Here is a 17,768-nt window from a genome sequence, read left to right on the forward strand (position 1 = left end):
CAGCTTCATAAACGTATCGGACTGATATCGGTATCCGTAGATACAGTAAATGTACACATTGACTTTTCCTGCTTTTTCAGTCGGATCAATATATCACACCACACCATCTTGGTCATATCTGCCTTTTCTACATCTTCCCCTCTTCTCAGCAAGGTAAATCTGTAGCCACGCTGGCAGCAGACACCAGTCGCCACCTGTTGGTGTGTTTCCTGTGGGTGATGAAGAACGCAGAGAAGAGTCTGATTCAGCGCTGGACTATAGATATGCCTCCTTCACAGCTCAACAAGCTGCTGGAGCTCCTCACCATCTGCGTGTCCTGCTTCGAGTACAGGGTCAGTTTTCTTGTTTATTTACTTTCTCCTTCTTTCTTCTGGTTTGAGTCGGTGCACTTCTAAGACTCTTATATATATATATAATAAATATTGCAATGTTTATATACACATGACTATGTATACCTTGACTGCATATGTATATATCATGCAGAAATGTGTGTGTGTGTAGGGTAAACAGAGCAGTGACAAAGTGAGCACCCAGGCCTTGCAGAAGTCCCAGCAGGCCAAGCTGCAGCTGGAAGAAGCCCTGCTGAGAGGCATGGGAGCCCGCGGTGAAATGATGAGACGAGTCGGAGGTAGTGTATTTTCCCCATGCACCTTCAGGATTACAACCTGGTCACATTAGAGCTGAAACAATAACTTAATTAATCGATTAATAAATGAGTCGTCAGCTATTTTTAAGATTTTTTCATTATTAAAACAAGATTTGTGATTGTTTTAGCTTCTTAAATGTGAATATATTCTACTTTCTTTACTCCAAATAACAAAGAAACCATTAAAAACTGAATAATTTTGGTCTGGGGACAAAATAAGACATTTGAGAACCTCATTATTTCCAGGTTTGACAAACACAGATGAACATTTTACAGACCAAACGATTACTCGATTATGGAAATATGTTGCAGCTCGAGTCACAATTTGACATTTGTCACCGTCTACCTTCAAAACTAGTGAGCTCACACATGTTCAACATTATCAGTAGTTTATATCCAATCCTCCAGTTCCATTTTGTGCAGGTGTCATGCACCGTTTAAACATGACTGTACCGTATGTTGGCTTAGAGCTGTATTAAATTAAAAATAAAATGTGTTTATTTGCCTTTGAATCACTCAAAGGAACAGATAGGACTTTGGGTCAGAGAGAGAACCTGCGTTGGAGGAAAGACCTCACTCAGTGGAGACAGACCAATGACCGACACGACAAGTATGTCACATCTTTTGTGGTGAATGTTTTGATTTCTCTTTTTTCTGTCTCACTTATATTCATTTTCTCTCCAGGACTAAAGCAGAGCTGGATCAGGAGGCTTTGATTAGTGGTAACTTAGCCACAGAGACAAACCTCATCGTACTGGACCTGCTGGAGACCATCGTCCAGGTCAGAAAAAACAAACACTACGTTATGGAATTGTGCTTTTGTTATTGTAAATGTATTTGTATAGTCAACAAAACAAATATTTGTCAGTAGCAAGCCCTAATATAAAAATCCATTTACGTTCCTGCATAATTGATATACTAAAACATTTCCTCACAGGCTGCTGAAATGAGCTCCGCTCAGCTTTCTTTCTTGAGAATGATTTTAAGGCTCTAAGTCAAGCCGGAGAAATGTGATTCTTACGAGAAATGCTGTATGTGTTATATCACTCTGTGAGCTGCCATAATGCAGACGAGAAAACAAGTTGAACGCAAAGATTGATATGTTTAATATACCTTCACACATGGAAAGAATATAATCTCGATGAATCTATATTTATGCTGCTGTTGTTCACTTGTGTGATCTGTGTAACTAAACACTTTAAAGTGCATAGATTCTCCTCATCACACATTACTGTATATACTGCATGTCAGAAATGTGGAGTAAAGACTGGAAACAGTTTCTCCCCAGTGTTCTGTTCGGGATTTTTAGGTGCGGCTAAAACATGGCTCACTGACGCACCACAGTCATAGTTACCATAACTCTTTCTCAAATGCTGTAACAATATAAAAAACCCCTTGGCAGCGCTTTGTCAGTGATTTACCGTCGACTCGTGAGTAATTGCACCTGCTCCTACATCGCTGCCTTTTGGTTTGCAAGGTAGTTGAGATGTCTTAATCGTGGAAAAATGTGCAGAAAGGTGAACAGGCTCTTACTTTGGGGCTGCCTGTACTGAGGATAAAGGGAAAGAAAGAGAGAGAGAGGGCAGGACTGCAGCTAAACCAGTGCTGTGTTTATATACAGTATGTAACTGAACTGTGATGTTTGTTACACAACTGGTCTTGGTCCTGAAGCGTTTACGTTTATATTGTTTACAAGTGCTGACAAATAAGTAAGGTTCTTTGGGATTTTTCATGAGTTTTAGTGTCTTTATTTTTTACTTTTTTTTTTTGTTTGTTTTTTATTTTTTATTAAATTTTTTGTAAGTTTTAGCTTAGTTTAAAAAAAAAAAAAAAAAAAATCGAATAGTATTTGCCAGGCGCAAGATTAAAAAAAAAAAGGTCATAGTATAAATACCCAGCTAGATATTCCATTACAAAAAAAACCACTGTAAACAAAAAACAAATAGAAAACATTGTATTATGAATGAAAAGGCTGTCTCAAATACAACCTTTCGAAATTACAGCGGGCCGAGAAAATATAAATTCTCTTAACTATGAACCTAAAAGGCTTATGTATGAAATAAATTTCCAAGCATATTTTCACTACCATTATACTTAGTTTTAGTTAGTTTGGTAAACACACAATTCACTATAGTTTTTTTATTTTTATTAAAGATTTATATTTTTCAATTTTACTTTTCGTTATTTCAAGGTTTTTTACTGTTGCATTTACATTAATAGTCCGTACAAACACTGACAAACATAAGTGTTTAGCTGCTTTGGTCCCTACTTAAGTGTGAGTGTGTGTTCGGCTCCATCGGACACACCTCTAGTGCTTTAGAGCAGACAATGTTGCTAAATTTTACATTACTTGAAATCTTATTTTTTAATCATTCAGATTTGTTAACTCATTGGCTGCCAATGAGATATATCGACGTCAATTCAAATACTGTACAAATCACTGCCAATGATGTCTGATGAAAGTAGAAAGTCTACTCTTTCTTTTGGTAGTTTTGGTGTTTTCCTAGTCATAGAACACACTGTTTTGTGGGTCTTGAAAATAGTCAAAATTCTGTCCTGATGTATGTACAGGTTTACATGTGTACGTATATGTGCATAGATGGTTGCACCTTCTGTTTTTTTGTCAACAATATAATAAACATAAATTGAATAAAAAATTGTTCACAAAAAAAAAAATTCTGTCCTGAAAATGGCTGGCAGCCAATGAGGTGATTAGTACAGTAACACAGTCTCACAAGTCATAAGATATATATTTTAGTCACTTAACACACACACTTTAAACATTAGCTTTTTCATCCAACTGGTTCCCCTGTATATCTGCATGTGTAGTTATTATTAGTTGCTCTGTTAATGCTTCCATGTGTCTCATGTCCAGGCGGTGCCATTGGCCGACTGCAAGGACAGCGTGGTCGGAGGGGTGTTGAAGGTCCTGCTGCATTCGCTTACCTGCAACCAGAGCACATTGTTCCTCTCTCACACCTTCAGCACGCTCCGAGCACTTGTTGTCAAGGTACTTTTGAATGTGTTTGTGTGTGAATACTGATCTTCACAGAAACAGACCAAAACCTGGTCCTGATGAGGCAGGTTTGTATGTGTGTTGTGTTGTACATCAGTAGGATGTTGTGTGGGTTGGTGTGTTTACATGAACACTATCTGTGTCTACATTAAAATTTCTTATTTATTTGAGTGGGTGGTGGTAACGGCTGATAAAAGTGAGATTATTTTTGTATATATATATATGTGTGTGTGTGTGTGTGTGTGTATACTACCTTGGCATCATGTATCTCGGTGTGTTTGTTTGCAGTTCGGAGACCTCTTGTTTGAGGAGGAGGCGGAGCAGTGTGCCGACCTGTGCCAGAAGGTGCTCCACTACTGCAGCAGCCCTGTTGATGAGAACAGGAGCCAGGCCTGTGCCACCCTCTATCTCATCATGAGATACAGCTACAGTAATGCCAGTGTAAGCACACACACACACACACACTCACACACGGAAACCATGTAATCACATATAAATATGATTCTGTGTTTACGCTGTGCTGGGTTGTGAGGATGCACACACACACACACACACACACACAGAGACACACACGGCGTAGCAAATGTCAGGCATGTGCTACCGCTCTGTCAGATAAAACCTTATCTAACATCGAAGCTTTCAGGAGAAAATGCATTTATGTCAGATTAAATTCAATTTCGGCGCACACAAGAGTTCAGCTTTGCTCACGATACGTTTTCCCAGTGACGATACAAAGGCACAGACACATTTTATCCCATCTTTGCGTTTCCGCTCCTGCTTAGCTTTAATATCATTTCCATGTCTATTTTGAGCGCGCTGCTGCAGAAAGTTTCTGCTGAAGGATGTGTCTCTGAGAAAAAGAGCAGAGAGATATGTCACTGTCTCCCTAGCCATGTTCCAAGCCCTCTTTAAGTAATGAAAGCCAGACCTGTGTGTGTGTGTGTGTGTGTGTGTGTGTGTGTGTGTGTGTGTGTGTGTGTGTGTGTGTGTGTGTGTGTGTGTGTGTGTGTGTGTGTGTGTGTGTGTGTGTGTGTGTGTGTGTGTGTGTGTGTGTGTGTGTGTGTGTGTGTGTGTGTGTGTGTGTGTGTGTGTGTGTGTGTGTGTGTGTGTGTGTGTGTGTGTGTGTGTGTGTGTGTGCGCGCGCGCGCGTCAGTACATCTATATGTGTGAATGTGTGAGTATATCTGCCTTAGGGGCAGGAAGAAAGAGAACGTGAACGAGGCGGAAAGGAGGAAATCATAATAGAGATAGCGCAATGTTTTGGCCAGGGGTAATGCAGTGATGGAGGGAAAAAAAAAAAGGAGAAGAAAACAAAAGAAAATTGACGTGAGACAAATCCAAAGCAAAGCAGGTTTAGAGGGAAGACAGAGTATCTTCTTTCATTTTCTCTGCTGGTTCGATAGCCTTCATTGCCGTCGATATTTCCTGTGTTTACAGTCTGCACACTTTAATGAAAGTCAGACACCAGTCCATGGAGCAAACACACACACACACACACACACACACACAGACGTGTCCACTTTAAAGGGAGTATTTCCCTCTGTATGTTTGTTTATATGTAGGTGTGTATATATATATAAAAAAAATCTGACTCCCTCACACAGGAGTTCCTATCGTTTCTCTGTTTACGTTTTCGTCCCTTCATCCACCCTCGTCTCGCTCTGTCCTCTGTCGCACACATTTATGTGAAGTGAAAATATCTGTTGCTGTTTTTTCAAAGAACCAAGAAAGATAAAAAAAAAAACATGACTAGAAACTGGTACACATGGGATGGATCAAAAATGGGTCAGAGAGAGAAAAGACGGAGGCTTTTTCTGTTGACTTACGCGATCATTTAGGGTTCTTTTGAGTCCACACACACATACACACACATACACACACACACACACACACCAAGTTAGAGGGCAGTGATGGGTGGTTAGTCGCTGGCTCCATGCTCAGTTGAACAGAATGGGGCCGTAGAGATGATCCATGGGTGATTATGTCTGTGCTAATGGGAGATCATTTCCCGCTTAGCTGGTCATGCTGGAGATAGATGGGGGCTCTCACACACACAAGCACAATCTCTCTCTCTCACACACACACACACACACACACACACACACACACACCGTCTCCCCTGCTGAAGATGGATGGCTGTTTGTCAGGTCTTTTGTTTTAGACAGGTAGTGTGAAAAATAGAGAGACAAGGAAAGGGAAGAAGCATTGGACAGAAACATCAGCTTATTGACTTTAAATATTAAAAAAAGTAATGTGCAAAAACAAACGAGCTAACTGCATTTAATAGGTATTAATATATGTGATGTGTTTGAAAAATAGAGAATGGTTCTGAGAAGAAGAGCCTTTTTTCCTTAGGTAAACATGCATTAGTCGTTCTTGGCACTTTAATGGTAACCGAGCAGTTTAGAGGTGAATTAGGGAGCGAAGAAAATAATATTCTTCTTCATGCAAAGCTGTGTTTGCCTCGGAATACTGTATGTAATGTGGGCCAAGACCTGCTATTGAATATATTAAATACCCTTTTTCCTGACTTGCAGTGAATGTATCATTTTAGAGTGTTTTGGAGTGGATATTCAGCTCAACCTTTATTGTCACTCTCGCATTTACACTTCATAATGAAATGCCATTTCAAACGATCCCAGGTGCTCACAGTGCAAATATTGTAGACATAGCAATGAAAGAAGAAAACCACACTGTCAGATAGTCTTAAACACTCATCACACAGTTGCAGTATTATTGCAAATCATTACTATTTGCTCATCTTAAACTGCCACAGATGTAAAAATAGTGATATTGACTGTCTGTCTCCGTCAGAACTTCTCGAGGGTGAAGATGCAGGTGACCATGTCGCTGGCCTCATTGGTGGGCAAGTCGTCAGACTTCCAGGACGAATACTTGCGACGCTCGCTCTGCACTATCCTGGCATATGCAGGGGAGGATACTGAGATGCAGAACACGCAGTTGCCCTCACAGGTATGTAATAAAACACACTATTTGCACACAAAACACAGGCTACTACGCTACTGTTCAAAAGTTTGGGGTCCTTATGAGTTCAATGAGTATAGCATTAAATGAATCAGAAATACACTCCATACATTGTTAATGAGGTAAATGATTATTCTAGCTGCAAACGTCTGGTTTTTAATGGAATATGTACATAGGTGTATAGAGGCCAATTTCCAGCAACCATCTCTTAAGTGTTCTAATGGTACATTGTGTTTGCTAATTGTGTTAGAAGGCTATTGGATGATTAGAAAACAGTTATTTTATCAATTATTTAGAATCTTGTCAATGTCTTGACTATATCTTCTATTCATTCTACAACTCTTTTGATGAACAAATGTGTGAGTTTTAATGGAAAAATTAGTGTTGGTGACCCCAAACTTTTCAACGGTAGTGTATATGACATTGCTGATTTTGTTAATATCATAAACTCATGCCTGGCTTTGTTTGTGTTTTCAGGTAGACGAGCTCCTGAGAAACCTCAACAGCATCTTGTCAGACACGGTGAAAATGAGGGAGTTCCAGGATGACCCTGAAATGCTCATGGACCTCATGTACAGGTGAGAAGCCAAAGACGCAATGGATGGCGTATAGGCTGTATAGGTTATAGATTAATCGTCAAAGAAAGCCTCGTAATTCTGTCTGTGCTCAGTGTCCGTCTCTTAATCTCTCCCTCTGTCTCGCTCATCACTGTGGTTTCTCTCTCTGGTGTGCTGCTGGTTCCTATTTTTCTGTGGTCTGGGCTGTTTTGCCTGTATTTGCTGCCCTCACTATGGTAACCATGTGGTAGCAGTTTAGTCCTCTGATCTGGCTTTGTGTATATGCAGATGCAAACGGTGTGTGTGTGTAGTGTTTGAATTTGTGTGGCGCTTGGGTAGAAAAAAGAAAAAAACGAACAGAGAGGCACTGAGACAAATAGAGTCTACATATGCTGTATATTGATTCAGGCACTTTACCTCGACATGTTCTAATATCACCACACAAGCATCATTTGTCATGCTTCTGTTTGGGTTTTGGCCCCAGTGACCTGACAGCTGTACGGAACGACTTTACACATTCGACTACACTCGCCTCAATATGTACCTTGGATTGCCCCCACACACTCACACACTCACAAACACACACATACACATACAGGTCAATGACACAGAGGACATTCTGGTTCTCCAGTTGCTTGAATTCATTCATCTGCATATTGTTGTTTTTTTTAGATTTATTCCAGTGTTTGGCTAATGATTGCTTGTAAAACCCCACTTAACCAATAATCAGCACTCGGTCTCATGCAAACATTTAGTTTTGGGATGTTTTCTGTCCATTTGTGGACACAAACATTACTGTAATTATGCTTAGACCATAATTAAAGTTTGAGACCGTTTCTCAAACACTCTCTATTCGCATTTGTTGAAATCCTCTTTCCGTGCTGCTGATAGTCGGCAATAAAAAAAACTGTGCAGTACTGTAATAAACGTGATTAAATATTATATTTAGGCTGAATGGATTAATTAATTCCCTGGCATACTCTGTCGATGATATGGATTTCTGGATTAAAATATCTGAAGACAACAAGTCTAATATAATGTATTTTTGAGTCGTGTACTTACACAAGCCAAGAGAGAGAAGGGAGTCAGTCAGTCAGTGTCACGCTTCATAAAAACAGCTGATTGTTTTGTTGACATATGCAAAAAAAAAAAAGCTGGATATAACAAACGACTTCTGGAAAAAGACAGAGGATCAATCACTTTATCAGGGACAGATCTGAGAGGTATTATCCCACACTGCTCCCTCAGCGTCTTGTTATTCTTACATTCTGTGTGTCTAACTGTTTTCTTAAAGGTGATTTAGACATGATGTAGTATGTATGAACATGGATGTCCTCCCAGCGCTTAAGTCAGCATCTAGCAGTGTCCAAGGCAGTGTGCGTTCATATGTTTGAGGACGTGTTAACCCCAGCTTTAAATCGGCTACACTGCCTCTGTTTGGTTAGAGATATTTTTCATCTCCTCTTTACATTTGACACGACAGTTCTGTTAAAGGAGACATATTATGCAAAATCAACTTTTTAATAATTTTAATACTTATATTTGGGACACTGGGGGCTCTATGAGTAGGCAAAGTGTGGAAAAAGATGACTCAGTCATGTTTTTGTGGTCCGCCTTGGTCTAAGTACAGGAAGTAAAACGGGATATTGACTTCCACGGTCATTGTGACGTCACAGTGAGACATTCCTGGAATCGTTGTCCCCAAAAAACGCGAGTGTGAAGGCGAGGGTAATAGTATTCGGAAGTGCAGAATTCCGCTAAGTTTTCTATTCTTGGCTCAACAGTGCAGCACAGAGTTCTACACAAACTTCCAGCCTCGGAGGATTTACATGTCCAGTGGATACATTTTATATGACGGCAAAAATTATGGCTTTTCCAAATGCTAACTGCTGTTAGCTGCCAGAGCCTCAGTGACGGTGACGTAGTTTCCTGTGTCTCATTTGCATTTAAAGAGACAGGCACTCAAAAGTGAGCATTCTGAACAGGGCTGTTTCGGCAGGGTGATTGAACTGCTGTGAAGCATGTTCATTAGGACACCAGGGAACTACTTCAACTTGTATAAATAAGGTATAATATGTCTACTTTAAGCCTTATGTAGTCAAGTGCCAAAATACAGACTGTATGTATGCAGCATTTGCTTGATCGTTTTCGTAGTCTGCGCGTGTTATAACTTGATTCCTCAATGCTGCTTCTTGGCAGAGATCTAATCTCAATAAGGCTATTACCAGGAAAAGGAAAGAAGGAAAAAAATGGACAAATACCCTCTCTTTCTCTCCTTTCATCCCCAGGATAGCAAAGGGCTATCAGACATCGCCTGACCTTCGTCTGACCTGGCTGCAGAACATGGCAGAGAAGCACATAAACAGGAAGTGTTACACTGAGTCTGCTATGTGTCTGGTCCACGCTGCAGCTCTGGTGGCTGAGTACCTCAGCATGTTGGAGGATCACAAGTACCTGCCTGTCGGGAGCGTCACCTTCCAGGTAGAAAACACAAATGTGGATGTAGACATATCAAGAAAGTCGTATTTTATAAATGTACAGTATATATGTGGCAACCACGTGCAGATGTGTTTGAAGGATGGAGAATTCATTTCATAAAGAGTCTCTTGCTGAAGTTAACATCTGTCTAATCAAACTAGAGGTCACATGCAATCATACAGGAACAGAAGAATGAATGCTCCTATTCATGCAAAGCTGCATTTTTCTTTGTATTTAAATATCTAGATTTAATATCTTTTTTGCCTTGCAGCGAATGTCTCCATTTAGAGTCTTTGAAAATTCAGTTCAGCTCAATTAATGTCAAACTTAATTGTCATTCTTCCGTTTCCACTTCAAGTCAATCACATCATCATAAACACTCGTCACACTGCTGTTTTTTGTAGACGGCAGGGAATCCCCCCGTGTCCAGAGGGGGGAGCTGTACACTCACAACGTCAACATTTAAATATGGTCCTCTGCATGCATCCTCCCTTAAACTGAAAACAGGAACAGTGAAGATGTTATCGATGAGCTACTACTGCACTCTGGTACAGGACACTCTGGCCTGTTGCAGACAGCAGGCCATCGATCGGACCGGTCATTGAATTAGTTTAGTTTCCCACTGTAGGACAGCTCCTCCTGTAAAGTCCTGTGATTGATTCGAGGCTTAATTAATCAATTACTTGACTGATTTTTTCCCTCCTCAGAACATCTCCCCCAATGTGCTGGAGGAGTCGGCCGTGTCGGACGACATCCTGTCCCCAGACGAGGACGGCGTGTGCTCGGGACGTTACTTCACGGAGAGCGGCCTGGTGGGATTGCTCGAGCAGGCTGCCGAGCTCTTCAGCAATGTGAGACTCATATTTATGAGCAGGAACCTGTGGCTGTGTCTGCATACTAATAATCAAAATCTAGTTTAGATTATGTTGTGTTCTAGCTCGAGAAAAATTAAGCAGCTTATACTCAAAAAATAGTAACATATGAATAATATTTTAGTGAAACAGCTTTAGGGATGTATCAAAGACACAAATATTAAAATAATGATGTTGTCTCTTGGAGATAGTTTAATTTGTATTGTTTAATGCTAGTAGTTATGTAAGTAGTTAAGTAGTTATGATTTAAATTGTAGATTTGTTTTTAGTATCAAATGCAAATACAGTGTTTCTTCTTTCTAAACTCCCTTTTTAATGAATGTCTGTCTTTCCAGGGTGGTCTCTACGAGGCAGTGAATGAGGTCTACAAGATCATCATACCGATCCTTGAGGCTCACAGAGATTTCAGAAAACTGGCGTCCACTCATGACAAACTACAGAGAGCCTTTGACAATATCATTCAGAAGGTAATGGTCATAGGGCACAGTAGGCGTGGCTTCATTTGTATGGTTTGAAAACTGGTTTCATGTACCTAAATTATTGTCCTTGTCATACTGATAATAATAGCTGCACATTCTAATATAGATTTGCTGTATCTTCTCAGGGCCATAAGAGGATGTTTGGAACCTATTTCCGGGTGGGTTTTTATGGGGCCAAGTTAGGCGACCTGGACGAACGAGAATTCATTTACAAGGAGCCAGGGATCACACATCTGCCGGAGATATCGCACAGGCTGGAGGTACGAGAGAGAGACTGTGCATAATGTGTATGTTGGGAGTTAATGTGAGATTATGGCATAATAAAAAAAGGAAGATGCTGCCCTGGCTGTACTGGTGAAATCTAATATTCGCTGCATGAACAGAAAAGATTGGTGTTTATTTACATGCCTAAAGGGGGGGAAAAAATCGTTCCACAAGTCCAATTTGCTCCAAAACTTGTAATAGACTATGTTCTGAGTTTCAATGTTGATACGTGACAAACCCGTTTTCTCCCGACTCCTAGAACTTCTACAATCAGTGTTTTGGAGATGACACACTGGTGATGATCAAGGACTCGACGCCTGTGGACAGAAAACAACTCAATCCCAACAAGGTAGGAGACGATAATATCACAACGCTCATTAGAGGAAGTAAAAATTTCAATATTTGTAAATAATTACACAAAATTACACAAAATCTACCATAACATATAAAATAAAATGTCTAATCTCTAAATAATACTGTTCAAAGACACTTTGCACTGGATTAAAACAGAGAAAATATACCCATGATGTGTTGAGTTATAGATCTGGCTAAATATAAATGACTATTTATATTTATTATCTGTGAAGAACCAAATGCTTGTAACACATTACAAAAACAGCTGAATATGTGCAATTTCATATTTTCCTGTTATGCTGCCTGCATTGCAAACTGGCAGAAGAAAAGAACATGAGGAGATTTTGTTTGTGCTCATTAGTGCAACAATCCTAAAAATAAAGATCAGTCCAGAGGGTAGGAATGCAGAAATTGGCCCAGCCCTCTAATGGCTGTTGGCAAAAACAAATAAATGCATACAGATCTTCAGCTAAAAGCACAGAGTTATTATTACATTGACAGTCTGGTTTTATGAATCAAAAATACTCACACCCACCCCTCCTCCTCCTCCTCAGGCGTATATCCAAATCACTTATGTGGAGCCCTACTTTGATGACTACGAGATGAAAGACAGACTCACAAACTTTGAGAAGAATTTCAACCTGCGGCGCTTCATGTACACCACGCCCTTCACCAAGAGCGGACGCCCCCGGGGGGAACTGAACGAGCAATACAAGAGGAAGACCATCCTCACTACTATGCATGCCTTCCCCTACATCAAGACGCGCCTCAACGTCATCCAGAAAGAGGAGGTAAGGACCAGAGCCATGGTGTTATACAGTTTCTCTGTTGCTTGAAGACTGCGGCAAGGAATTTGTATGATATTGTCTTGACTTTTGTCCCCAGTTTGACCTGACTCCTATTGAAGTGGCCATAGAAGACATGCAGAAGAAGACCAGAGAGCTGGCTGTTGCCACTCACAGAGAACAGCCTGATGCCAAGATGTTACAGATGCTGCTGCAAGGCTCAGTCGGAGCCACTGTTAACCAGGTAATGTAGGAGCCACTGCAGTGACTTTGAAACCCGGTCAGAACTGGTATTAACATCCGAGTGATCCGATCGTACAGATACAAGTCTGAATGCTCCCGATCTGTCCTCAATGTGTCTTCAGAGCTGATCACAAAAACCCTCTCTGAGGAGGTTTATACATGTGGTCACATTGCTGAGCGTGCATGAGCATGATCTGTCCTCAGAATATTTGTTTATGTCATGTACATGTAACAAGTAATGTTACAGCAGCATGAGTAGAGCTTTGATTCAGTTTTCACTTTGAGACGTACACAGGGAAGCGGGAAAGGGTGGAACACATAGTGAGTAAGTAAAGTTTATTTATAAAGCACATTTCCACAGCTCACGCTGACCAAAGTGCTGTACATGGTGCATAAGCTAAAAATAATAAAATAGGATAAAAAAGAATAGATAAGCAAATAAAATAAAATACACATACAGAACAGTGGTTTAAGCTAAGATGACATCAACAGACATAACAGGGTAAGACAATCAAAGCACAGGGAAGGCCAATGTAAAAAGGTACGTTTTAAGCCTGGTTTTGAAAAGTGTTATTAATGGGGCATTTCTGATGTCACTTTGATTCCACAGCTCGAGGGCCAGCAACAGAAAAGGCTCTGTCACCTTTTTGCTTAAGCCTGGATCGTGCGACATAGTGTGTAAATAGATTGGTTGTTTTTCTCCTTTTCTTTCACCAGAAATGTAATATATGACTATTGAAACAAAGGGCGGGGGAAGCCAAATCTGAGCTCACATGTGGTCACAGGAGACGCATCCAGGAAGCATTTATGCTTGGTGTGAACAGTCATACTTGACGGTATCCATGCGATCTTAACACTGAGGACGGATGTTAATGTCACATGTGAACGAGGGCTTTTTGTGAATAAAGCCCCTGCTTCTATTTTTACGCTCCTATCTGTCTGCTAAAATTATATCTGAATTGATACTTCATGTTTCCCTGATATGATTGCTCTCTGTATTATTTGTGGCTCCATTGTCCCTTCATAATGTGCAGGGGGGGGGGGGGGATGAACCAGGATAATTTACCTCTATTTAACTTATCAAATTTACAGTGCCATTGTAGTCACAGAGTGCAGGTGGGAGACATGACAATGATCACACATCAAAGCCCTCACCCCATCCGTAACACTAATCCTCCCTCTGCTTTTCCCCCTGATTTAGTTAAAACGTCAATTCATGGCCCCTCTTCCTTTCATGTCTGTGCTGCGCGACGCGCTTAACCAGCACTCTCTTTGATCTGATCGTTTCCAGGTTCCTGCCAGCGCGGTGAATGCTGGAGTAATGACGAAAATAGGGACAGCGTCTGCTCCCTCCTTCGTGTGCTTTATCGCAGTGACAGGTCCCTCGCTCTGACCTGACGCTTGTATGCATAACACTAACGTTCGGATTCTCTGTAAACATATAACTCTCGACTGGAATCAGTAGAGGAGGCTGTGTTTCTGTGCGTGTGTGGGTCCACAGCTCTGACACAAAGGACTAAGGCCCAATGCATTTATGATGCTAATAAGAGCTGTTTTACTGTGCCTGTCATGGTGCAGGCGCTGTGGAAGTGTGCTGCATTTTTATGGTGGATATAAGTTAAGATAATTCGATTTCATACTTGGCAAATAGGAGCCAAATGGTTTGTTTGTGCAGATTTAGCCATACTATTAGCCGTACAGTAGGCTCATCGTGGCTCCTTCACCGATCATATGTCATATTCTACTTCAGCATCTTGGCCCATTAGTTAACAAGTCACTTCACCCTTGTCTGAATGAGGCACATTCTCCTCGGTACACTTCCTCTCTTTCCTCCCTCGCTTTCCTTCCTGCACTCTGTTCTGCTTTCTCCATCTTTAGTCTCTCTCTTACCCCCGGTCTCTTTTGTTTTTGTCCTCCGTTGTAGGGCCCACTGGAGGTGGCCCAGGTCTTCCTGAATGAGATCCCAGCGGATCCAAAGCTCTTCCGCCACCACAATAAACTGCGCCTGTGTTTCAAAGAGTTTATAATGAGGTAAGAAGCGTTCAGAGAAACATCACCTGCTGAGAACTTACTGTACTAAAGTCATAAAGTAGTTCACCATTGATTTTTATCTGAATTTGCTTTTCTTCTCATGGTATTTAGAAGTATAGAACAATACTTTAGAAACTGAAATTCAGTCTTAGAATGAATGGGAGTCTTCTCCAGGATGCTCGCTGCAGAATATACTGGAAGATAAAAGAGCTCTGTTGATAGCTGTGAGTGATGATGAAGTCAAGTTGCAAGAGATTGAAATTAGAATTGCCACTAAATCACAACACCAGATGATAACTAATGCAATTAAACTGGTAGTGTGACCATGAATGAATATAAGCCATTGTGGCGGTGAATATTTTGTCAGAATCTTGTTTACTCTGACTTCCAAATTATTTGGTAAACATGAAGGTGCAAAGCCGCACCCTCAGATCAGATCTGAAAAAGAAACCCACACATAGACAGATCACATATGCTGAAATATAAAAACTATAAGGTGCTAAAAAAAAATTATAATGTAAGTGACACTAATGGACTGGAGTTGCAAAGGTTTATTGTGGATATGCATAACATAATTTGAACCACTCTCCCCACTGAAGATGTGCTGATTTTGTGCAGGAGCCTGGTTTTGTGTTTGTAAGCAGTTGTGCGTGCGTGCGTGCGCGTGATTTCATCCCCTGGGCATGTGCTTTTTCGGCCTCCCAAAAGGTGGTTTTCATTTTCTAACCCTCATGTCACATTCCAGCTGCCTTGATTGCTGCAACCAGGACGGCAAATATTTACTGTAATTTCAGAAAAAGGTTTATTTCCTATCCTAAATCCAGGCACGCTGGCACTGGCCCCTTTGTATGGCCATCTCATTGACAGGGGCGTCTTTAAAAAGAAGAATCCACTTTTTTTCTTTCTTACGTTATCGTCATCATCTTCCGTCACATATCCCACATACAGTATGTCCCCCTGAGGCTTGAGGCCGCACATGTAACCATGTCATTTGCTGTGCAGCGTATTGTAAACAAACACTGCTCTTAAACTGCTTAATTTATTGCTGTGTACTCTTTACACACTGTAATATGTGATATTAATCAATGCTGGACCATTTATATGTTGCATTCAATTATGTCTATATGTTAGAACTCTGCTACCACTATGTAATCCATACATAAATACGTTTTATTTTACTTATATTAATAAAGTAATCTATATTGTCATATAAAGTCATGCAATTACACCAGTGTATATATAACAGTATCATGATGGGAGATAAATATTAAAAGTAATCTCCTAATCTCAGTTTTCAGACCCAAATTTTTTTTTCAATAACAAATGCACTTGCACTGAGAACCTATGGGTGTGTTGATCTTGAAATGAGCTGTGGTCAGACTGACTGTTGAAGAAAGTAAACTCTACTTTAAGTTTCTGACCATGGTGCACTGTGCGAGCGGATTTAAAGGAAGTTGAAATCCACTTTTGCTTAACTTATTCTAGTCCCAGCTCATTTAGCCAGTTAGATTGTTTACCTCGAGTTTTCTTCTCAATAAACCTGTAAGAGTGTTGCAAATTAAAGAGCCACACACATTTTATAAAGTTTCAAAGCACGCTTCCAGAGTGAGAGCTGCACACACGCCTATGCGTTCCGTTGCTTGAAAAATTCCTGTGCTCTTGTGAACTGTCATTAACTGTGCATTTACTATACCTTGCCTTTTTTTTACGACATCGCTGTTTCCATATTCCCTTCGTTAAAAGCTAAGAGATAAACTCAGACATGTGTTTGTAATCATCCCCATCTCTGGCATTTTCTGCAGACTCCCTGTATGTTGGCCATTATACAGACGTGTCATGGGTGACCTTGTACCTTCATTTTCTCTTTGTGCAGCTCAGACTTTCTCCTGTATGGTTTATTTACAGTCTGACTCTCATTCTAGGTGCAGAGTGTACTTTGAAAGCTCTAATATGTATATACTGTTGGATATATCCAAGTGAAGTGCATTCATCAGTGAAGGATTTCTTTTGATAGAATCATGATTGAAGCCGCTCCAGTTTGATGTTATTACATTCAAAAGGTCAAGGTCTTTGATCATCTCATCTGAATCCACGTGATTTCTCACCTGTAGGTGTGGCGAAGCAGTCGAGAAGAACAAGCACTTGATCACTTCTGACCAGAAGGAATACCAACAGGAGCTAAAGAAAAACTATAACCGCCTGCGAGAGAGCCTGAGGCCCATGCTGGAGAGGAAGATTCCTGAGCTCTATAAACCCATCATCAGGCCTCGGCTCGAGAACAGGTAGACTGATCCTCCAAATCAAAACAGCCGATCCTGTGTTGAAAAGAGAAAAAGAAAACATATCATTGATCTTTTCATCGCTCTGTGTTATTGCTGAACCCAAAGTAAAGTGAGAAGTGATGGAGTTGAGCAGAGATTCATTCACACTGTCCACTTTGGCTTGATCCATCGATGTCTGCACAGATGGAGTTGAACTTAAAAGAATAGCTACATCGCACCTACAGCAGTTATTCCTATCTTTGTGCCATCCTCGTGACAAATGTACATTATACAGTATCTCTGCTGCCCTTCCTCATTCTCGTCATCGCTCCTCATCTTTTTCGTGTCTTATCTTTTTTGTCGTCTCTCATCCGCTGTCCTCTCTCCCTCTCGCAGGGATTCCTTCAAACGTTTAAGTTTCCGCAGAGCTCAGGAGGAAAACTCCTGAGATGCCGTAACTCATCTGAGACACACCGGCGCTATGAAGCGATCGGGATGGAGAGACTGTCGCAGACCTGAGAGAGGATGAGAAGATAAAAGATGAGGAAAAACAAGGAAATCAACTGCTGGTGATACCCTGGCACTCCTTTGTGTGTGTGTGCGGGGAGGAGCAGTACATTGTGTCCACAATGGAGAACTCACAACAATCCAGCAGTGTTTATTTGTTGTATGTCCACATTCATGATGTCAGAGTGGTTTGTTACGCATGGCGAGGTGAGCACATTAAACAGGAGTGTGGGAAAATTAAGCACTCTGCAGATGCTTAGGCTCTGTTGATTTCTTTTTTTTATATATAT

At 40.8% G+C, this 17,768-nt stretch overlaps 1 protein-coding gene across 1 annotated transcript in view; it reads left to right on the forward strand.

Annotated features, from left to right (window-relative positions):
• dock8 (dedicator of cytokinesis 8) overlaps positions 1-17,768 on the forward strand; it is a gene marked incomplete at its 5' end in the record, with an annotated part of 53,716 nt that extends 35,948 nt beyond the window's left edge. Inside the window, 18 exons of the mRNA XM_083905167.1 lie at positions 150-332; positions 502-628; positions 1,169-1,256; positions 1,331-1,427; positions 3,522-3,656; positions 3,951-4,103; positions 6,477-6,635; positions 7,125-7,225; positions 9,493-9,685; positions 10,390-10,533; positions 10,890-11,021; positions 11,159-11,293; positions 11,557-11,646; positions 12,206-12,442; positions 12,537-12,680; positions 14,604-14,710; positions 16,822-16,992; positions 17,368-17,768. Coding sequence (XP_083761293.1) covers positions 150-332; positions 502-628; positions 1,169-1,256; positions 1,331-1,427; positions 3,522-3,656; positions 3,951-4,103; positions 6,477-6,635; positions 7,125-7,225; positions 9,493-9,685; positions 10,390-10,533; positions 10,890-11,021; positions 11,159-11,293; positions 11,557-11,646; positions 12,206-12,442; positions 12,537-12,680; positions 14,604-14,710; positions 16,822-16,992; positions 17,368-17,419 — 2,448 coding nt within the window. The 3' untranslated portion in view covers positions 17,420-17,768. The remainder of the gene's footprint in view (positions 1-149; positions 333-501; positions 629-1,168; positions 1,257-1,330; positions 1,428-3,521; positions 3,657-3,950; positions 4,104-6,476; positions 6,636-7,124; positions 7,226-9,492; positions 9,686-10,389; positions 10,534-10,889; positions 11,022-11,158; positions 11,294-11,556; positions 11,647-12,205; positions 12,443-12,536; positions 12,681-14,603; positions 14,711-16,821; positions 16,993-17,367) is intronic.

Source organism: Microchirus variegatus (assembly GCF_963457635.1).
Source record: "Microchirus variegatus genome assembly, chromosome: 18".
In the NCBI taxonomy this organism is placed as follows: Eukaryota; Metazoa; Chordata; class Actinopteri; order Pleuronectiformes; family Soleidae; genus Microchirus; species Microchirus variegatus.